At 43.2% G+C, this 23,862-nt stretch overlaps 1 protein-coding gene across 1 annotated transcript; it reads left to right on the forward strand.

The window, feature by feature from the left end:
* The first annotated feature begins 989 nt into the window (after positions 1 to 989).
* Positions 990 to 21,603, forward strand: LOC115123768 (retinitis pigmentosa 1-like 1 protein). The gene is made up of 4 exons (XM_065026091.1): positions 990 to 1,676; positions 7,482 to 7,665; positions 7,958 to 9,025; positions 10,373 to 21,603. Exons 1-4 carry the CDS (start codon positions 990 to 992, stop codon positions 20,317 to 20,319), a joined length of 11,886 nt encoding a protein of 3,961 aa, XP_064882163.1. The 3' UTR covers positions 20,320 to 21,603.
* Positions 21,604 to 23,862: the final 2,259 nt, after the last annotated feature.

The raw sequence follows: 23,862 nt of genomic DNA on the forward strand, positions 1-23,862 counted from the left end.
GTATGTTGTATGTTGTATCACTCCTTCCTTTTGTATTCATCTGTTTAAGGACATGCAGAATATGTTCAGTACGTAATGTTTCAGTGAACACCGAATGGGAGAAGTACTTTTAAGTACAAGAAGTACAAGAATGAAGTACTGTTGTTCTATCATACATGCAATAATGTCTGGGGGGGATATAACATATATTCTGCGTAGCAATTAAGTACCAGAACTATGATTGTTTTCAATTAAAATGGTCAAAATGAAACCCCCAAAAAATAGCTTCTTAAGCGAAAAAATTCTCAAGCAAGAATTTTTGCTCGGACTGTTTCTGTGAGTGACGGGCCTCATTGGAAGAGTCTAACGTAACCTGAAAACTAGCTGTTGTTGGCAGAGAGGTTTGAAACTCTCTTTGTTATTGGTCTATTCACTTATACCACCTGGTGATGTTGTCAGGCGGTCCATCCTCCCCCCCCCAGCTAAATTATTTGACATTTCAGGTGGTCTTTTCAAACAGCTCTTACACTTAAAGTGCACTATCAGAATTTTCACAATTTCACAGTATTATTCCAACCTCACAGTTTGTAGAAATATATAAAACACAGGGAAATCACGTTTTTTGATTGCATCATCATTAGCCCCTGTTAACCTTCTCTCTCCTCCCTCTCTTCCAGTGTGGGGCCAATAAGAGGAACACAGACACTGTGAGGACCACCTACCCCTAGACAACCATGACAACAACCACCTGCCCCTAGACAACCAGCCAGCGTAACCATGACAACAACCACCTGCCCCTAGACAACCAGCCGGCATAACCATGACAACAACCACCCGCCCCTAGACAACCAGCCGGTGTAACCATGACAACAACCACCTGCCCCTAGCCGACCAGCCAGCGTAACCATGACAACAGCCACCTGCCCCTCACCTTCTCTCGACTGAGATAACTTCATCCAGTGACGGGGACTGACTAGGAAGTAACAGCCGTTGGACAGGAAGTAATAAAGATGTCTTCCCATAAGCGCAGCTTCCAGTGCTTCGATGCCATCTTGGACGACGATGGCCACCACCACCACCACCCCAAACTCTCACTCCCCTTCGTGCTGCGTTCTGCCCCCACGCCGTCCCCCAACAGATCTTCCCATAGTGGGGGTAGCACTTACCAGGAGCCCTTGGAGGACCGAGGGTGCTACCTGTGTGCCCAGGCCACGGAGGCCAAACAGGAGATCCAGAGAGAGGCCCAGAGAGAGGCCCAGAGAGAGGCCCAGAGAGAGCCTTCAGCCTGGTACCTCCCTCCGGTCCACCACCCCCAGCAGTATGTCCGCAGGCGACCTGCCCGGCCTGACGAGCCCACTGCTGAGGCCTCTGACCACCAGCACCCCCAGCAGTATGTCCGCAGGCGACCTGCCCGGCCTGACGAGCCCACTGCTGAGGCCTCTGACCACCAGCACCCCCAGCAGTATGTCCGCAGGCGACCTGCCCGGCCTGACGAGCCCACTGCTGAGGCCTCTGACCACCAGCACCTCACCAGGCACAACAAGAAGGTGGTGCTGGTGAAGAATAGCGACCTCTCTGTTCAGAGGACCATCGTGCTCCATCGCAGGACTCTCCGCAGCCTGAGCCTGTTTCTGGAGGAGCTGTCTGAGTTCATGCAGTACCACATCAGGAAGCTGTACACTCTGGAGGGACACAAGGTGACACCAGGGACCGGCTGTCTGTTGCAATAGAATAGAATAGAACAGAATGGAATAGAACATAATAGAATTGAACAGAATAGAATAGAATAGAACAGAATGGAATAGAACAGAATGGAATAGAACAGAACAGAATAGAATGGAATAGAACAGAACAGAATAGAATGGAATAGAACAGAACCGAATAGAATGGAATAGAACAGAATAGAATAGAACAGAATAGAATGGAATAGAACAGAATAGAACAGAACAGAATGGAATAGAAGAGAATGGAATGGAATGGAATAGAATAGAATAGAATAGAACAGAATGGAATAGAACAGAACAGAATAGAATGGAATAGAACAGAACAGAACAGAATAGAATGGAATAGAACAGAACAGAATAGAATGGAATAGAACAGAACAGAACAGAATAGAATGGAATAGAACAGAATAGAATGGAATAGAACAGAACAGAATAGAATGGAATAGAATAGAACAGAATATAATAGAATGGAATAGAACAGAACAGAATAGAATGGAATAGAACAGAACAGAATAGAATAGAATGGAATAGAACAGAACAGAATAGAATGGAATAGAACAGAACAGAATAGAATGGAATAGAACAGAACAGAATAGAATGGAATAGAACAGAATAGAATAAAACAGAATACAATGGAATAGAACAGAATAGAATCGAATATAATAGAATGGAATAGAACAGAATGGAATGGAATAGATCAGAATATAACAGAATGGAATAGAACAGAATAGAATAGAACAGAATGGAATAGAACAGAATAGAATGGAATAGTTCAGAATAGAATAGAACAGAATGGAATAGAACAGAACAGAATAGAATGGAATAGAACAGAATAGAATAGAACAGAATGGAATAGAACAGAATAGAATAGAACAGAATGGAATAGAACAGAATAGAATCGAACAGAATAGAATAGAATAGAACAGAATGGAATCGAATAGAATAGAATGGAATAGAACAGAATGGAATGGAATAGAACAGAATAGAATAGAACAGAATGGAATAGAACAGAATAGAATAGAACAGAATGGAATAGAACAGAATAGAATGGAATAGTTCAGAATAGAATAGAACAGAATGGAATAGAACAGAACAGAATAGAATGGAATAGAACAGAATAGAATAGAACAGAATAGAATAGAACAGAACAGAATAGAATGGAATAGACCAGAATAGAATGGAATAGAATAGAATGGAATAGAACAGAATGGAATAGAACAGAATGGAATAGAACAGAATCTAATCGAATAATTCAATATCTCGTAGAGACATTTGCTTTGTCACAAAGTACAGTCATACATAGCATATGAAATAACATATATCACAAGACATAATAACCAGGAAATAAACATGTGTGTAAGAATTGTTTTTAGTCATCACATGAATAATTTGGTTTGGAAAATGTTACGCAACAGTGTGGAGATTTGAGAGCAGTTTTCTTTTTTCCCCATCTCCAATTGCCTGTGAGAGAGGCCTGGAAATGTGAGCGTGAAAGAGAGGCCTCTAGTGGCAGGAGTTATGATTACTTTATCTTTACCAAAGCCCCGTCAACCCTGATATGCTAAGATTCCATTTTTCTATTCAAAACCGATTTGTATTAATTACAGTAGGAGAACCTTCATCTTTTGTTTAGGAAAAGCCTTTCTCTGTAAGAGGCAGAGATCACTCTGGCTTGTTTTGTACCAGTCCAGGCATTTCCTGTCTGTCGTATCCTATTAGTAATTTATGTAACTTAGCAGACTTGCTTATCTAAAGCAACTTACAGGAGCAATGACAGTTAAGTGCCTTGCTCAAGGGTTCAGACAGATTTTTGTTGCTTTTGTCAGCTTGTGGATTCAAACTAGTGATATTTTGTTTACTGGCCCAATGCTTGTAACCACTAGGCTACATGTCCTCCTGCCCTATTCTACCCAGGGTGAACATACTGTAGGCTACCTGGCCTCCTGCCCTATTCTACCCAGGGTGAACATACTGTAGGCTACCTGTCCTCCTGCCCTATTCTACCCAGGGTGAACATACTGTAGGCTACCTGGCCTCCTGCCCTATTCTACCCAGGGTGAACATACTGTAGGCTACCTGTCTTCCTGCCCTATTCTACCCAGGGTGAACATACTGTAGGCTACCTGTCCTCCTGCCCTATTCTACCCAGGGTGAACATACTGTAAGGTAACATGCTGTACTGCTCTCTACTTCGCTCCGTTAGTGGCGCTAACACCGCTACTGAAACTCCCCAAGGATGCATCAGAACCAAAGCCCTACAGCCATAGGGTGATAATGGATCAGAACCCCTACAGTCATAGGGTGATAATGGATCAGAACCCCTACAGTCATATGGTGATAATGGATCAGAACCAAAGCCCTACAGCCATAGGGTGATAATGGATCAGAACCCCTACAGTCATAGGGTGATAATGGATCAGAACCCCTACAGTCATAGGGTGATAATGGGTCAGAACCAAAGCCCTACAGCCATAGGGTGATAATGGATCAGAACCCCTACAGTCATAGGGCGATAATGGATCAGAACCCCTACAGCCATAGGGTGATAATGGATCAGAACCCCTACAGCCATAGGGCGATAATGGATCAGAACCCCTACAGTCATAGGGTGATAATGGATCAGAACCCCTACAGCCATAGGGCGATAATGGATCAGAACCCCTACAGCCATAGGGTGATAATGGATCAGAACCCCTACAGCCATAGGGTGATAATGGATCAGAACCCCTACAGCCATAGGGCGATAATGGATCAGAACCCCTACAGCCATAGGGTGATAATGGATCAGAACCCCTACAGCCATAGGGTGATAATGGATCAAGTTAAAAGTTAAAAGTTCCAGCAAAAGTTGACACCATCATAGTTGAATTCCCAATTTTTTTGGTGCATGCCCGTTGATTATCCTCAGATAGTTTATCAGAACCGGCAACCCCCCCCCCCCCCCACACAAAAAAAATCTTAAATCTGAAAGGTCAAATGAGTCACTTCAAGACTTCTCTGAACGTAATATTTGTTCTATTGTTCATTCAGTTGTACTTACTGCTTACAGTGCATTTTTTATTTGTCCAACTGTAAAAAGCACACTGGCAGTTGAACCAGATAAATGGCTTCTATCCGCAGTCACACGTAGCCTGGATGAAGATAATTAATCGTTGCTGTAGTGGAAGACATATTTCTGAGCGACTCTTGGTTTCAAATAGCCTGTGTATTCTCAACACTGACCTGCTTCTAGTCTTTCAAAATAGCTCTGTTTCAACAAGGATTAATAGTTACGCAGGAGGACTGAAACATCCTAGCAGTCTAAATACACACACACACCCACACACACAGACACACACACAGACACACACCCACACACACACACACACACACACACACACACACACACATATATATATATGTGTGTGTGTGTGTGTGTGTGTGTGTGTGTGTGTGTGTGTGTGTGTGTGTGTGTGTGAGGGAATATCCCGATTGTTTTACCAGATGATATATATATATATATGTGTGTGTATGTGTGTATATATATATATATATCATCTGATAAAACAATCGGGATATTCCCTCACACACACACACACACACACACACACACACACACACACACACACACACACACACACACATATATATATGTGTGTGTATTTATATATATATATGTGTGTGTGTGTGTGTGTGTGTGTGTGTGTGTGTGTGTGTGTGTGTGTGTGTGTGTGTGTGTGTGTGTGTGTGTGTGTGTGTGAGGGAATCAGAAGTGCCTACATCTAAGAGGGTGGCTGCAGCGTAGCCTAGTGGGTAGAATGTTGGACTAGTAACCGAAAGGTTGCAAGTTAAAATCCCCCTGAGCTGACAAGGTCAAAATCTGTCGTTCTGCTCCTGACAAAGGCAGTTTAACCTGCTGTTCCTAGGCTGTCATTGTAAAATAAGAATTTGTTCTTAACTGACTTGCCTAGTTAAATAAAGGTATACAATAAGTAGTTTGACGACTCTCACTGGCATCAGCCAAGTATGACTTCAGCTTTCATCTGTTATGCATTTTCTAATTTTCTCATGTTGGGTGTTTGATGTCTGGTGTTTCCTGACCAAACTTAAACCATCACATTGGTACATTATTTTCTGATAGCAGGCTAATACATTTCACAGCCTTTAATATTTAATCAAAGTTTAACAAATATTCACCAAATTATTCTGCAAACTAGAGAATGGTGGGGGGGGGAACATGATGATTAATTTGTGTTAGATTTGTGGATTGTAAATTGGAACTACTTAATTTTAAGTTCAATGAGCGTATAATATGGAGATTCCAGCCGAACCACGCAGCACACAGAATGAAGAGAATAGTTTGTTACCCGAGCAGATAAATCACTAGGTCATTATGCTATCTGTAATGGATTACAGTGATCATTACAGTGATCACAACTCTCTCTGGTTCCTGCTTTCGCCCATTCAGCAAACTCCTAGGGCTGGAAACGGGCAAAATAGACGGAATACTCAAATAACCAATTCCTATTGGACAAATCCAAGTAGTTCCACACAGTTTTCTGTATCCCTCCCCCACCACCCCTCCACCCCTGCACCTCCCTGGTTTGGTGCCAACTGCACACTACCTAGACCTCTGCTTCCTTGTCTGTTGTAGTTCCTTCCTGCTTTCACCCAAACTCAGACTCAAACTCCTAGGGCTGCTGAGCCATGCTTAGTGCTCTTTGCCTGGTGACAATAGGATCTTTGTCTGGTGAAAAAAATCCACTTGTTTGCGTGACATGAAATAATCAACAGATATCTTTATTTTTTTATTGTAATCATTGGGATACAATTTAGGCAGATGGAAAAAATGTTGTTTTTTTTTCAAAAGTCGCGTTATATTTGACTGCTAAATAATTGTTTTTAAATTTATATAATGCTTTTACAGATGCTCAAAGCGTTAAACATAGGGAGAAAATGCACCACAGATTATCGGTAGTCTTAAACAAACGTATACACCTCATACACATGGACTTAAAGAAGAAGAAGACACATGTACCATCTCAGATATAGAGTTGACATTTATTCCATTTTGAAGTTTGCATCCCAATAATACACTTTTATATAAATCACAGAAGACTGAAATATAAATAAATATAACAAAACTGTTTGACGTAGAAACACCGGATTTTTTTGTCTGTTTTTAATAAATAATCTCAATTATGAAATTTTGAAAAATATGAATAACATTCATGAGGTCAAAGAATAAGCGCTTTTGGTCACTGACTCCAGGAAAGGGCTACAGTCTTACGGAGACAAATCAGCATGCAGTATGCCTAAAACATATTTTCCATATCAGACTTCCTCTCATGGTAGGCTAATTAACTCAAGCTAATCATATCAGAGGAGCTTTGGGTGGGAACAGGAGCAGGAGTTAAAGGAAGTGATGCTGTTTTAATGATTAGCCTTAAAGTTAGCGTGGGAAAGTTAAGATGGCAGATGTTTATGTTTCCTGAACTCATTAACCTCTTCATGTTGTTGATGGCTGTATTCCATAATGACTTTGAATCCATATCCATTCCATTTGTTTGGTCTTAATAATCATAAGGCATCCTTTTAACACTTTATAATTCTTCAACTCTTTATGTAAACATTATTCAGGGTTTGTCGCATTGAGATAAAACATTTCTTGCAAGAGAGACCTACCAATCTTAGTTTAGATCACATCTGATTTCGACTAACTCTCTTCTTTGTCCGTTTCCTCACCTAGGAATCTTTCCGGAAACATTCTTCTCACCTATCTATCTGTGTGTTCCTCAGATCGACAGTGTTCAGAGTCTCTTGCAGTGCCCCAGTGTGTTGATTTGTGTGGGCCATGAGCCCTCCCACACCATCCTTCTGGAGAACTTCCGGAAAAACTCAGATGCCAAACTTCCACGACTGAGTCCAAAGTCTCTTGGACTCTCCAACACAGCCAGTGAAGGACAGGAATCAGGGAAAACTGGTATAAATATAACTCAACATCGTCTTACACTGTCATTACAGGACATTTTTGATCAATTCTACTACTGTGTTACGCAAAACATGTTGTTTGGAACTGTCAGTATCATGGCCATCATAGATATCAATATCATCATTAATCTTCAACAACAAAAAAATCAGATAATCCTTGTAAAAGAAAGTTATTGAACTTGTTGAAACTTTTTTAAATGATCAAAATACATAAATATTGTCAGTGTCAATCTTCTTATAAACGTAACTGATCATTCGTTTGTCTCTCCTTTTCACTAATACAGGCAGCTTAGGACTTGAGACAACGAAAAGCGTCATCCACCCAAGATCTGAATCCAACCAGTCAGCAAGGCACTCCATATCATCTGACAAATCACTCCCACCAATCAACTCTACATCCCCGGCCCATGTTGGTCGTGAAGGCTTGATGGACGACGACATTGAGAAAAGGGTGCTAGTCAACAAAGATGGCAGCTTGTCAATGGAAATGAAAGTGCGTTTCCGACTACTGAACGATGAGACCCTACATTGGTCCACAGAAATAAAGAAGTCGGTAGGAACGACCAACGAATACCTCCAAGGATACCACGACAACTGCTTTGTTCAGCATGGTAGTGTGGAAAGCTGTTCAGAGACGGAGCTCCTTTCACCAGGCGAGGCTGACGATGCCTACATCACCAAACTGCATCAGAAGCATCTGGACGTCCCTCACTGTCAGCACTGCTGTGGCCACTGCCAGGACTATGAGATCAGGAAGACCCATATTTCGGGGGGGCAGAGGACTATCCGCCATGTCACCTCCTCCAGCTCCAGTGCCTCCTCACACACCATTGTCCATAAAAAAGGTTCGGTGGAGACCATGTCCAGTGAGGAGATCACCGAGTACATGGTGGAGAAGGCTGCTTGCTTCCAACAGACTGTGGAGGAAGGGGGCGACACCACTGTGGAGTACTGCACCATCAGCCGCGGCTGCAGCAGGAGCGAGATGAGCTTGACTACGACGTCCGGCATGTGTAAGAGTAGGGCTTCCACCCAGGATAAGAGCGAGATCCTTGGCAAGAGCGAGAGCATTGACATTACAACCCAGGCATCGGATAACGACGAGGCTATGGCTGATAGTTCTTCCTCTGCTCCTTCTAAGGAGTCTCAGAGCGAGGTTAGCGTCAAGATCCCTGATGCGGAGGAAGACGAGCGGCCTGTGTCTGCTGTTAGTATTTCCTCTCAGATCCTGGCATCGCTCAGGGAAGACCAGGATGATGAGGACGACGACCTTCCACCAAGTGCTTCGAGAGCGTGTTCGTGTTCCCAGAATAGTAACGCCGAAGAGGAGGAAGAGGAGGAGCCCACCAGAAGTGTTGTTTTGAACACAGCAGCAACACCAATGCAACATTTATCTCCCAGGCCTCCTAGTAGTAAGGTATCTTCTGTACACTCTAAGTCAGTTAGGGCTATGTCTCGGGCACCAGCAAATGGACAAGATGACCAAAAATCAAACAACTGTAAATGTGAAGCATCTGATATAGCTGGAGATTCTACGGACGCTGATGACGGAAATGTTAAGACTGCAGTTGAAAAGGAAACGGGTCAAGAAGGGATCCCTTCAGGGATCACTGAAACCAAACACACCAAACCAGAGGAGAGGGCAATGAGCTCACTGTCTGTCAAATCAAATGTCTCTACCAGATCCAAGAGGTCCAAAATTGGCGATTCAGGAGTTCAGGAGGAGAAGGGAGAGTGGTCATCAAGTGTCATGTCAGTCAAATCCAATGCTTCAGCAAAGTCAAGGAAGTCCAATGTTTCAGCTGTAGAAGATGTAGAAGTACATCAACATCAAACAGACAAAAGATCCTCAAGTGCTTTGTCAGTTCAATCAAATGTCTCAACAAGATGTCAGTCCAAAATGTCAGAAGTGGCAGCTGAAGTAAACGTTACACCGGAAGAAGACGCAAAAACAACTTCAAGTGCTTTGTCAATTAAATCGAATGCCTCCAGGAAGTCCAAAGTTTCTGATGTTCCTACTGAAGACAACGCTCAAGACGAATTGGATGAAGCGGAGGAGAGAGCAGCTAGTGCTACGTCTGCTAAATACAATATGTCAGCAGGAAACACGATGTCACCGATGAAATACGACGTTTCTGATGATCCCACTGCAGACGTTCCTGCTGAAGAAAATGCAGGAGACAAAGCAGGGGAAACTGAAGAGAGAGCACCCAGTGCTACTAATGGTAAGTCTGCTAAGCCTAATGTTTCTGCAAAATCAAAGAAGTCCAAGGTTTCTAAACTCTGTCCAGAAGAAGAATTTAGAGCAGCCAGTGCCTTGTCTGGTAAGTCTGCCGTTTCAGCAAGATGCAAGAAATCCATAGTTGTTCCCGCTGAAGAAAAGGCAGAAGCAGAACAAACTGAAGAGAGAGCATCCAGCTCTATGTCTATTAAATCTAATAACTCATCAGCAAGATCAAGAAAGTCTACAGCAGTAGATGATGTGGGGGAAACTGAGGAGAGATCACAGAGAGCTACGTCAGCTAAATGTAATGTTTCTGCGAGGTCTAAGAAATCCAATGTTTCTGATGATCCACCTGAGGAAAATGTAAAACAGAAAGAAGAAGCTGAGGAGAGAGCACCGAGTGCCATGTCTGCTAAGTCCAACGTGTCTACCAGATCAAAAAACACCAAGATTTCTCAAATTTGTGTTGGAGAAGACACTGAGAGAACATCCAGCGCTATGTCTTCTAAGTACAACCGGTCATCGAGATACAAGAAATACAATGTTTCCGATGGAGAAGAGGATCAAACTGACAAGAGACCATCTAGTGCTATGTCTGCTGAGTTCAATGTTTCCAATGCTGAAGACAACGCAGAAGTGAAAGAACCTGAGAGAGCAGCTAGTGCAATGTCAGAAGCTCCTGCTAAAGGAAAAACTGAAGAAAATGCAGGAGAGGAGATAGAACAAACAGCAGAAAATATACCGGACACAGAAGCAGAGGAAACAGAGGATCGTGCTCCTAGTGCTATGTCAACTAAATCCAAAGCGTTGGAAGTTCCTCCTGAGGAAAATGAAGACGAGGAATTGACAGAAATTGAAAAGAGAACACCCAGTGCCATGTCTGCTAAGTCAGCTAAGTCTAATGTTCCTGCAAGATCAAAGAGGTCCAAGGATTCTGAATTTTGTCTTCAAGAACCCGAGAGAGCACCCAGTGCTATGTCTGCTAAGTACAATATGTCAGCAAGACACAAGAAATACGACTTTTCAGATGATCCTGCTGTAGAGGAGGAGCGAGCAGCTAGTACGACGTCAGCTAAGTCCAATGTTTCAGCAAGATCGACAAAATCAAAAGCTTCTGGAGTTCCTCTTGAAGTGGAAGTAGAGGCTTCAGAAGTTCCTGCTGAGGAAACCGCTAAAGAAAAAGTAGAAGCTGAAGAAAGAGCACCGAGCGCTATGTCTGCCAAGTCAACTAAGTCTAATGTTTCAGCAAGATCCAAGAAATCCAGGGCTTCTGAAGTTCCTGCTGAAGGAGAGGATCCAACTGAAGAAAGAGCACCGAGCGCCATGTCTGCCAAGTCAACTAAGTCTAATGTTTCAGCAAGATCCAAGAAATCCAGAGCTTCTGAAGTTCCTGCTGAAGGAGAGGATCCAACTGAAGAAAGAGCACCGAGCGCCATGTCTGCCAAGTCAACTAAGTCTAATGTTTCAGCAAGATCCAAGAAATCCAGAGCTTCTGAAGTTCCTGCTGAAGGAGAGGATCCAACTGAAGAAAGAGCACCCAGTGCTATGTCTGCTAAGTCAGCTAAGTCTAATGTTCCTGCAAGATCAAAGAAGTCCAAGGATTCTGAATTTTGTCTTCAAGAACCTGAGAGAGCACCCAGTGCTATGTCTGCTAAGTACAATATGTCAGCAAGACACAAGAAATACGACTTTTCAGATGATCCTGCTGTAGAGGAGGAGCGAGCAGCTAGTACGATGTCAGCCATGTCAAATTCTTCAGCTAGATCTATAAAATCTAAAGCTTCTGGATTTCCAGCTGAGGAAAATGCAGAAGAAGTAGAAGAAACTGAGAGAGCAGCTAGTGCCATGTCTGCTAAGTCTGAAGCTCCTGCTGAACCTGAGAATAAAACTCAAGCTTCAGCTGATGATAACGCAGAAGAGGAAGTGGAGGTCGCTAAGGAGAGAGCTCCCAGTGCTATGTCTGCTAAGTCCAATGTTTCATCAAGATCCCAAAAATCCAAAGTTTCTGCAAGATCGGCAAAGTCTAAAGCTCCGGAAGTTCCTCCTGAAGTGGAAGTGGAGGCTTCAGAAGTTCCTGCTGAAGTGGAAGTGGAGGCTTCAGAAGTTCCTGCTGAAGAAACCATCGAATGTGAAGTAGGGGAAACTGAAGAGAGAGCACCGAGCGCTATGTCAGCTAAGTCCAATGTCTCTGCAAGATCCAATAAATCTAAAGCTTCAGAAATTCCTGCTGAAGAAAATGCAGAAGAGGATGTAGGGGAATCTGCTGAACCAGAGGACGAAACAGAGGAACGAGCTCCCAGTGCTATGTCTGCTAAGTCCAACGTTTCATCAAGATACCAAAAATCCAGTGTTTCTGCAAGATCGGCAAAGTCTAAAGCTTCAGAAGTTCCTCCTGAGGAAAATGGAGATGAGGAATTAGAAGAAATTGAAGAGAGAGCACCCAGTGCCATGTCTGCTACATCAGCTAAGTCTAATGTTCCTGCAAGATCAAAGAAGTCCAAGGATTCTGAATTTTGTCTTCAAGAACCCGAGAGAGCACCCAGTGCTATGTCTGCTAAGTACAATATGTCAGCAAGACACAAGAAATACGACTTTTCAGATGATCCTGCTGTAGAGGAGGAGCGAGCAGCTAGTACGATGTCAGCTAAGTCCAATGTTTCAGCAAGATCGACAAAATCAAAAGCTTCTGGAGTTCCTCTTGAAGTGGAAGTAGAGGCTTCAGAAGTTCCTGCTGAGGAAACCGCTAAAGAAAAAGTAGAAGCTGAAGAAAGAGCACCGAGCGCTATGTCTGCCAAGTCAACTAAGTCTAATGTTTCAGCAAGATCCAAGAAATCCAGAGCTTCTGAAGTTCCTGCTGAAGGAGAGGATCCAACTGAAGAAAGAGCACCGAGCGCCATGTCTGCCAAGTCAACTAAGTCTAATGTTTCAGCAAGATCCATGAAATCCAGAGCTTCTGAAGTTCCTGCTGAAGGAGAGGATCCAACTGAAGAAAGAGCACCGAGCGCCATGTCTGCCAAGTCAACTAAGTCTAATGTTTCAGCAAGATCCAAGAAATCCAGAGCTTCTGAAGTTCCTGCTGAAGGAGAGGATCCAACTGAAGAAAGAGCACCCAGTGCTATGTCTGCTAAGTCAGCTAAGTCTAATGTTCCTGCAAGATCAAAGAAGTCCAAGGATTCTGAATTTTGTCTTCAAGAACCTGAGAGAGCATCCAGTGCTATGTCTGCTAAGTACAATATGTCAGCAAGGCACAAGAAATACGACTTTTCAGATGATCCTGCTGTAGAGGAGGAGCGAGCAGCTAGTACGATGTCAGCCATGTCAAATTCTTCAGCTAGATCTATAAAATCTAAAGCTTCTGGATTTCCAGCTGAGGAAAATGCAGAAGAAGTAGAAGAAACTGAGAGAGCAGCTAGTGCCATGTCTGCTAAGTCTGAAGCTCCTGCTGAACCTGAGAATGAAACTCAAGCTTCAGCTGATGATAACGCAGAAGAGGAAGTGGAGGTCGCTAAGGAGAGAGCTCCCAGTGCTATGTCTGCTAAGTCCAATGTTTCATCAAGATCCCAAAAATCCAAAGTTTCTGCAAGATCGGCAAAGTCTAAAGCTCCGGAAGTTCCTCCTGAAGTGGAAGTGGAGGCTTCAGAAGTTCCTGCTGAAGTGGAAGTGGAGGCTTCAGAAGTTCCTGCTGAAGAAACCATCGAATGTGAAGTAGGGGAAACTGAAGAGAGAGCACCGAGCGCTATGTCAGCTAAGTCCAATGTCTCTGCAAGATCCAATAAATCTAAAGCTTCAGAAATTCCTACTGAAGAAAATGCAGAAGAGGATGTAGGGGAATCTGCTGAACCAGAGGACGAAACAGAGGAACGAGCTCCCAGTGCTATGTCTGCTAAGTCCAACGTTTCATCAAGATACCAAAAATCCAGTGTTTCTGCAAGATCGGCAAAGTCTAAAGCTTCTGAAGTTCCTCCTGAGGAAAATGGAGATGAGGAATTAGAAGAAATTGAAGAGAGAGCACCCAGTGCCATGTCTGCTACATCAGCTAAGTCTAATGTTCCTGCAAGATCAAAGAAGTCCAGAGCTTCTGAAGTTCCTGCTGAAGGAGAGGATCCAACTGAAGAAAGAGCACCCAGTGCTATGTCTGCTAAGTCAGCTAAGTCTAATGTTCCTGCAAGATCAAAGAAGTCCAAGGATTCTGAATTTTGTCTTCAAGAACCTGAGAGAGCACCCAGTGCTATGTCTGCTAAGTACAATATGTCAGCAAGGCACAAGAAATACGACTTTTCAGATGATCCTGCTGTAGAGGAGGAGCGAGCAGCTAGTACGATGTCAGCCATGTCAAATTCTTCAGCTAGATCTATAAAATCTAAAGCTTCTGGATTTCCAGCTGAGGAAAATGCAGAAGAAGTAGAAGAAACTGAGAGAGCACCTAGTGCCATGTCTGCTAAGTCTGAAGCTCCTGCTGAACCTGAGAATGAAACTCTAGCTTCAGCTGATGATAACGCAGAAGAGGAAGTGGAGGTCGCTAAGGAGAGAGCTCCCAGTGCTATGTCTGCTAAGTCCAATGTTTCATCAAGATCCCAAAAATCCAATGTTTCTGCAAGATCCAAGAAATCTAAAGCTTCAGAAATTCCTGCTGAAGAAAATACAGAAGAGGATGTAGGGGAAACTGCTGAACCAGAGGACGAAACAGAGGAACAGGCTCCCAGTGCTATGTCTGCTAAGTCCAATGTTTCTGCAAGATCGGCAAAGTTTAAAACTTCGGAAGTTCCTCCTGAGGAAAATGGAGTCGAGGAATTGGAAGAAGTTAGAGATAGAGCACCCAGTGCCACATCTGCTAAATCGGCTAAGTCAAATGTTCCTGCAAGATCTAAGAAGTCCAAGGATTCTGAATTTTGTCTTCAAGAACCCGAGAGAGCATCCAGTGCTATGTCTGCTAAGTACAATATGTCAGCAAGGCACAAGAAATACGACTTTTCAGATGATCCTGCTGCAGAAGAGGAGAGAGCAGCTAGTACGATGTCAGCTAAGTCAGCTAAGTCCAATGTCTCTGCAAGATCCAATAAATCTAAAGCTTCAGAAATTCCTGCTGAAGAAAATGCAGAAGAGGATGTAGGGGAATCTGCTGAACCAGAGGACGAAACAGAGGAACGAGCTCCCAGTGCTATGTCTGCTAAGTCCAACGTTTCATCAAGATACCAAAAATCCAGTGTTTCTGCAAGATCGGCAAAGTCTAAAGCTTCAGAAGTTCCTCCTGAGGAAAATGGAGATGAGGAATTAGAAGAAATTGAAGAGAGAGCACCCAGTGCCATGTCTGCTACATCAGCTAAGTCTAATGTTCCTGCAAGATCAAAGAAGTCCAACGATTCTGAATTTTGTCTTCAAGAACCCGAGAGAGCATCCAGTGCTATGTCTGCTAAGTACAATATGTCAGCAAGGCACAAGAAATACGACTTTTCAGATGATCCTGCTGTAGAGGAGGAGCGAGCAGCTAGTACGATGTCAGCCATGTCAAATTCTTCAGCTAGATCTATAAAATCTAAAGCTTCTGGATTTCCAGCTGAGGAAAATACAGAAGAGGTAGAAGAAACTGAAGTGAGTGCACCGAGCGCTAATATCTCTGCAAGATCCAGGAAGTCAACAGTGTCTGAAGTCCCTGCTGAAAAAAAGGATCAGACCGAGAGAACAGCTAGAGCTATATCTGCTAAGTCCAATGTCTCTGCAAAATCTGTGAAATCCAAATTCTTTGAAGCTTCTGCTGAGGAAACAGCAGCCTCAAAAGAGAAAACGAAGGAGAGAGCACCGAGCGCCATGTCTGCGAAATCAAATATCTCAGAAAGATCTAAGAAACCTGACCATGGAACAGAGGAGCGAGCATCCAGCACTCTATCAGCTACGTCACATGTATCTGTGAGATCAAGGAAGTCCAAAGTTTCTGAAGTTGCTGCCGAAGAAAAGGCTGCAGAGCAGGTAGAGGAACATGTGGAAAAAGCAACAAGTGCTGAGTCTCCAAGATCAGCCGGAACCCACACATCTGCCAAGTCCCACGCATCAGACGGAACCCACGCATCTGCCAAGTCCCACGCATCAGACAGAACCCATGCATCAGACAGGATCCACACATCAGACACATGTATTTTTTGTAACTCCAGACCCAAAGATAGCATAACTGCTGAAGTGACTGAGAGACCTAAAAGCAAGATGTCCAATGTGTCGTCCCACCTGCAAGTGAAAGGACAAAAAGACAAAAACAATACGGATGACGCCAAAAGCGACAAAGGGAGTGATATTTCAACCAAGACAAACAGATCAAAGACTGCCATTAGAGATCATGTAGACACTCCCAGACCTAACTCTATTGCGTCAGAGGTTCATCTCACTACTAATCTACCACACTGCCCTCCAACCCCTAGAAAAATTAAACAACCTGTTATTCTACTTGGTTTTTCGAGTGACAGTAACAAGTTACACACAGCTGATCCTCGGAAGGAGAGCTCTAACATCTTATGTGATGGTCCCTCAGAAGCGATAGACAGGAATGTCAGCGACAACAAAAGTGAAAAGAGCGGCAAGTGCAAACACAGGAAAGGGGTTTCCTCTCGCAGTTCCTCCCTACAGCGGCTGGAAGGAGATGTCTCTGAGCTGGTTCCCTCCAATCTACCAAACGCCTCTCCAACAGAGGTGGTGAATGAGTGGCTTAAGAAAATACCATCTGACAGTGCGATGTACGACATTGGGGACGAATTCAGTGACAGAGGCCATTCACCGGAGCTGGCACCAATGGAAAAAACGAATGGGACGGAGGAGAACGACGTCACCTCTGTGTGTGAGACTCAAAAAGAAAAGGAAGAGCCTAAAGAGACAGCAGCCAACCATGTGGCTGATGGTGAAGAGCCAGCAGAGACCCCACCTGAGACCCCACCAGAGGGCACCGCTCCACAGGAGGACGTATCAAAGAGCTTTCACTCCTCAGTGCAGGTGATGAAAGTACTGTTGAGTCCCAAGCTTGACCGGTGTCACAGTTTACCTGAATTTTCCCCAGTGTACGGACGTAAACTGAGCACCTCAGCCAGAGGTCTCCTGGATTGCCTCGCAAAGCTACAGTTGATAGACTTTGATCCCAACGACGATGCAAATGCCAAGGACACAAGGTACAGAGAGCTAATGAACATCCTCCAGTCCCTCTGGTTGTGTGACCCAGCAGAAGGTGGAAAGCAACAGCAGAATGGCTGTGATCAACACTCTCTGGACGGTGACACCAAAGCAAGGTCATCCTCTGGGGTGGACGTCAGCAGTGGTTCAACGGGCTCAGGTGGTTTGGCTCAGGCACCGAACGCAGAGGGGGAAGCATTGCTGAGGGTACAAGAAGTTGACGAAACTGCAGAGGAACAGGAAAGCCCAGAGTCCTCAATCCCTATGTCTGATCCAGCCAGCCCGTACATAGCCAGTCAGGTCCAATGGACCACAGAGGAAGGAGGAACAGCAGTGGAGAAAGAGAAACAAAAAGACGAAGACGTCCCAGCGTCTGATGACACCATTAGAAATGAAAGTGTGAGAGAATTACCAGAAACACCCCCGTCTTCCAACAAGAGCTCAGACCCTCGAGAGGACACAACCTCTGGCTCTCCTCCATCTGTCCAAAGGGCACAACTAGCCCAAAAAGTTTCCCTAGATCCTGATCCTGTCTGGGTCTTGAAGTTACTGAACAAACTAGAGAAGCAGTTCATGACACATTATGTGGATGCCATGGCAGAGTTCAAGGTTCGCTGGAATTTGGACGACAGCGAACATCTCGATGCCATGATAGCCGAACTGAAAGACGATGTGCATAGGAGGATACAATTAAGCATTGACAGAGAACTAAGGAAGATCCACGGTCGAGGTGGAAGACCAAGGCCACCCAAAGAAGAATTGTCACGAGAATCAGGTGCGCAAACTGAGACGAGGAGAAGAAGACTGAAGCTCAACCAGTCTATTGATTACCGAGAGGAGAAGAGCGACGATGCAACCGGCACTTCTTTCAGCGACCAACGGAGTGATGATGAATATTGCCCTTGTGAAACATGTATAAAAAAGAAACTGGAATTAGGACCACTGCTTCCTGCAGAAGTTTTGCATATTGCTCCAGTCATGATGGCTTTTGATCTAAAGTCAATCCTCCAGTTGAAAAAGAACCCTACTCCAAAGACACAAGCAGTTGATGCTACCGACGACACTGAAACTACGGATGAAGTGAAAACTAGTATTATACATGCATTTGATCTAAAGTCAATCCTCCAGTTGAAAAAGAACCCTACTCCAAAGACACAAGCAGTTGATGCAACCGACGACACTGAAACTACGGATGAAGCCACAGTAGTGAAAACTAGTATTTTACATGCATTTGATTTAAAGTCAATTCTCCAGTTGAAAAAGGACAATCCTCCACAGATACAAGAAGAAGTCGATGTTACAGATGAGACTGGAGGTATGGATGAAGATGAGACTGGAGGTATGGATGAAGATGAGACTGGAGGAATGGATGAAGATGAGACTGGAGGAATGGATGAAGATGAGACTGGAGGAATGGGTGAAGATGAGACTGGAGGTATGGATGAAGATGAGACTGGAGGTATGGATGAAGATGATACTGGAGGTATGGATGAAGATGAGACTGGAGGTATGGATGAAGCAAAAGCACCGGAAAGTCTTGTTGGAAACGTTATCAACGGGGCTAAGAAAGAGGCGGATGAATCACAAGAACAGGAGGATGATGAACAGGATGATGAAATGGCTGATGAAGCTGAGGCAGCAGTAGAAGAGACAGCTAAAGATGAAGCAGGAGAAGAAGAGGAAGCTGATATTGCTGAAGATAAAGAAACTGTTGACGCAGAAACTCCAGAAGATGAAGAAGTAGAAGAAGAGGAGGAAGCTAAAGCAGAAACAGCAGAAGCTGAGACAGTAGAAGAGGAAGCAGGAGAAGAAGAAACTTCTGAAGCAGGGGCAGCAGCTGATGACGAAACAGCAGGAGAAGAAGACACTGCTGAAGTAGAGACAGCTGACGAAGAAACAGAAGAACCAGAAGAAGAACAGGAGGAAGCTAAAGCAGAAACAGCAGGAGAAGAAGACACTGCTGAAGTAGAGACAGCAGCTGATGACGAAACAGCAGGAGAAGAAGAAGAGACAGCTCAAGATGAAACTACAGGAGAGGAGGAAGCTGACGTTGAAATAACCGGTGATGAGTCGGCACTAGCTGAAACTGCAGGAGAAGAAACAGCGCAAGCTGAAACTGCAGGGGAAGAGACAGCTGACGACGAATCAGCAGGAGAGGAACAGAGTGCTGAAGCTGAGACAGCTGAGGGAGAAGAGCAGACAGCCAGTGATGAAACAGGAGAAGATGAGACTGAAAACGCAGGAGAAGAGTCGGCAGAACCTGGAACAGCAGACGAAGACGAGACTGCCGAAGCAGAGGCAGCTGAAGATGAAGGAGCAGGAAATGGAGCTGAAGCTGAAGCTGAGGAGGATGTAGAAAAAGAGGAAGCTGAAAAAGAAATGAAAATAGAGCCAGAAGTTGAGTCAAACATCGAGGAGACAGCTATCAGGAAAGACAAAGTGGAGGAAACTCCAGTGACCTCATTCGATGCCTTTGCCAGAGCAGAATACTCTGAAGACGGTGCTTACTCCGACGATGAGGATTCAGAGACTGAACGAAACAATGAGGAGTCAGAGGCCCAAGAGGACAAAGCAGAAGCAGAGGCTGAGCTTCAGGTTGAGGAGACTACTGTTGAGGAGGAAGTGGAGGAAGGGGAGGAGGAGCAAGAAGAAGCTGAGGAGGAGGCGGAGGTGGAGGAGGAAGCTGAAGAGGAGCAGGACGTTGAGGATACCCCAGTTGAAGAGACTCCAGTTGAGGAGACTCCAGTTGAGGAGCTGAAGGATAAAGGGGAGGAGGAAGCTGAAGTGGAAGTTGAGGAGGATCAGACAGAAGCTGACGAGGAACAGGAGGAAGATGAGGATACGGCTGAAAACTATGCTGCTCCTGAGGAAGAGCCAGCCGATGAGGTGGATGATGTCACAAGCAAAGGACAGTCTGAAGACGACGGTGATGGCAATGGACCTTCTGGGACATCTGAGACGAGCCTACATAGCCAGCCAACCAAATCTTCCATGGAATCCCAACCAGGCTCGCTGGACGAACTCCTGGATGAAGAGGCAGAGAGAGAGTCCAACAGCGAGAAGAGTTCACAGACAGGGTCGGAGATAGGCTTGGGCCACCGTCTCTCTGTGAAGAGAAGGCAGATGTACCTCATGGAAAAAGAGAACGAGAGCAGAGTGTCAGAAGTCAGAGTCAGCCAGCGAGGTTCTCGAGCGACAAGTCGTCTCCCCAAAGAAGAAGACTCCAAAGAAGTCTCCGGCAAGATCTGTCAAGTCAAGCAAGGCCAAAGAGAGTGATATTGATCAAGACGATCTTGATTTCTAAAACTTCCCTATTCAAACTTAACTTAATTTGCTTGTGAAAAGAAAATTGGCCAATGTTTAAATACCCCCCATTTTTACCACATTCTTGCCTGCATATGCCTTTTATACCTCCTGTGTGCAATGCCGGTGATGAGTGGTAGTAGTGGTGTGCAGACGTGGGTGGTTATTTTGATTAAATCCATTGAATATACACCATCAAAAATAAATCCATTATTCATTCGTTCAGGTAGGTACTAAGAAATATCATACGATTAATAACATAAAAAATAAAAGAATAGAATAGAATAGCATATTTTGAGTTGAATTACCTCCAAATGAATGAAATCAATAGTTCATTATTTTGTTATTTAAAGACACACGTACTTGATCACAGTCAACACACACACATTTTATGGTAAGAATGTAATGGAATATAATAAGAATAAAATAATAATAATATTTACCCCCCACACAACTTGAGTCATGGGTAAAATAAGTGATATTTTGAAGCAGAGCCCAAGCCTTTTTGTTCCACGCCTCTTTCCTACCCTCACTCCACGTTGTTAGGGGGCAGGCGTAGGGGCTTACCTTGAGAGTATCTGCATCATGATACCAATAGAAAATAATAGCATACCTATTTTCAAAAGCAATGTGAGTCTCATGTTCATATTTCACGACTCTAAAAGCGTAGAGGCTTTAGGCAATCGAGCAAAGGTAACAGGTCTACTTTTGATTTAGGCGACATTATTAGATGCTAAATGTAGACCAGGGATAGATGAGCTATATTTCCACTTATTTGCCCAGCCAGAGAATCAACCAGATCACATTGATCGATACAAGTCAGTGAATTAACAGGCTTTTGTTTGGGTGTAAGGCTACTAGGGGCCTGGAGTGAGGAGGAAAATAATCCACTTGATAAAATACAACTAGACTAAATGTCCTGATAAATCCCCCAACTAGACTAAATGTCCTGATAAATCCCCCAACTAGACTAAATGTCCTGATAAATCACCCAACTAGACTAAATGTCCTGATAAATCCCCCAACTAGACTAAATGTTCTGATAAATCCCCCAACTAGACTAAATGTCCTGATAAATCACCCAACTAGACTAAATGTCCTGATAAATCCCCCAACTAGACTAAATGTCCTGATAAATCCCCCAACTAGACTAAATGTTCTGATAAATCCCCCAACTAGACTAAATGTTCTGATAAATCACCCAACTAGACTAAATGTTCTGATAAATCCCCCAACTAGACTAAATGTTCTGATAAATCCCCCAACTAGACTAAATGTCCTGATAAATCAGCCAACTAGACTAAATGTTCTGATAAATCCCCCAACTAGACTAAATGTTCTGATAAATCCCCCAACTAGACTAAATGTTCTGATAAATCCCCCAACTAGACTAAATGTTCTGATAAATCCCCCAACTAGACTAAATGTTCTGATAAATCACCCAACTAGACTAAATGTTCTGATAAATCACCCAACTAGACTAAATGTTCTGATAAATCACCCAACTAGACTAAATGTTCTGATAAATCCCCCAACTAGACTAAATGTTCTGATAAATCCCCCAACTAGACTAAATGTCCTGATAAATCACCCAACTAGACTAAATGTTCTGATAAATCCCCCAACTAGACTAAATGTTCTGATAAATCACCCAACTAGACTAAATGTTCTGATAAATCCCCCAACTAGACTAAATGTTCTGATAAATCACCCAACTAGACTAAATGTTCTGATAAATCCCCCAACTAGACTAAATGTCCTGATAAATCACCCAACTAGACTAAATGTTCTGATAAATCCCCCAACTAGACTAAATGTTCTGATAAATCCCCCAACTAGACTAAATGTTCTGATAAATCACCCAACTAGACTAAATGTTCTGATAAATCCCCAACTAGACTAAATGTTCTGATAAATCACCCAACTAGACTAAATGTTCTGATAAATCCCCCAACTAGACTAAATGTTCTGATAAATCCCCCAACTAGACTAAATGTTCTGATAAATCCCCCAACTAGACTAAATGTCCTGATAAATCCCCCAACTAGACTAAATGTTCTGATAAATCACCCAACTAGACTAAATGTTCTGATAAATCACCCAACTAGACTAAATGTCCTGATAAATCAGCCAACTAGACTAAATGTTCTGATAAATCCCCCAACTAGACTAAATGTTCTGATAAATCAGTCAACTAGACTAAATGTTCTGATAAATCCCCCAACTAGACTAAATGTTCTGATAAATCCCCCAACTAGACTAAATGTTCTGATAAATCCCCCAACTAGACTAAATGTTCTGATAAATCCCCCAACTAGACTAAATGTTCTGATAAATCACCCAACTAGACTAAATGTTCTGATAAATCCCCCAACTAGACTAAATGTTCTGATAAATCCCCCAACTAGACTAAATGTTCTGATAAATCCCCCAACTAGACTAAATGTTCTGATAAATCACCCAACTAGACTAAATGTTCTGATAAATCACCCAACTAGACTAAATGTTCTGATAAATCACCCAACTAGACTAAATGTTCTGATAAATCAGCCAACTAGACTAAATGTTCTGATAAATCACCCAACTAGACTAAATGTTCTGATAAATCCCCCAACTAGACTAAATGTTCTGATAAATCCCCAACTAGACTAAATGTTCTGATAAATCACCCAACTAGACTAAATGTTCTGATAAATCACCCAACTAGACTAAATGTTCTGATAAATCACCCAACTAGACTAAATGTTCTGATAAATCCCCAACTAGACTAAATGTTCTGATAAATCACCCAACTAGACTAAATGTTCTGATAAATCCCCCAACTAGACTAAATGTTCTGATAAATCACCCAACTAGACTAAATGTTCTGATAAATCCCCCAACTAGACTAAATGTTCTGATAAATCCCCCAACTAGACTAAATGTTCTGATAAATCACCCAACTAGACTAAATGTTCTGATAAATCACCCAACTAGACTAAATGTTCTGATAAATCCCCCAACTAGACTAAATGTTCTGATAAATCCCCCAACTAGACTAAATGTTCTGATAAATCCCCCAACTAGACTAAATGTTCTGATAAATCACCCAACTAGACTAAATGTTCTGATAAATCCCCCAACTAGACTAAATGTTCTGATAAATCACCCAACTAGACTAAATGTTCTGATAAATCCCCCAACTAGACTAAATGTTCTGATAAATCCCCCAACTAGACTAAATGTTCTGATAAATCCCCCAACTAGACTAAATGTTCTGATAAATCACCCAACTAGACTAAATGTTCTGATAAATCCCCCAACTAGACTAAATGTTCTGATAAATCCCCCAACTAGACTAAATGTTCTGATAAATCACCCAACTAGACTAAATGTTCTGATAAATCCCCCAACTAGACTAAATGTTCTGATAAATCCCCCAACTAGACTAAATGTTCTGATAAATCCCCCAACTAGACTAAATGTCCTGATAAATCCCCCAACTAGACTAAATGTTCTGATAAATCCCCCAACTAG

This window comes from Oncorhynchus nerka, linkage group LG13, assembly GCF_034236695.1.
Source record: "Oncorhynchus nerka isolate Pitt River linkage group LG13, Oner_Uvic_2.0, whole genome shotgun sequence".
In the NCBI taxonomy this organism is placed as follows: Eukaryota; Metazoa; Chordata; class Actinopteri; order Salmoniformes; family Salmonidae; genus Oncorhynchus; species Oncorhynchus nerka.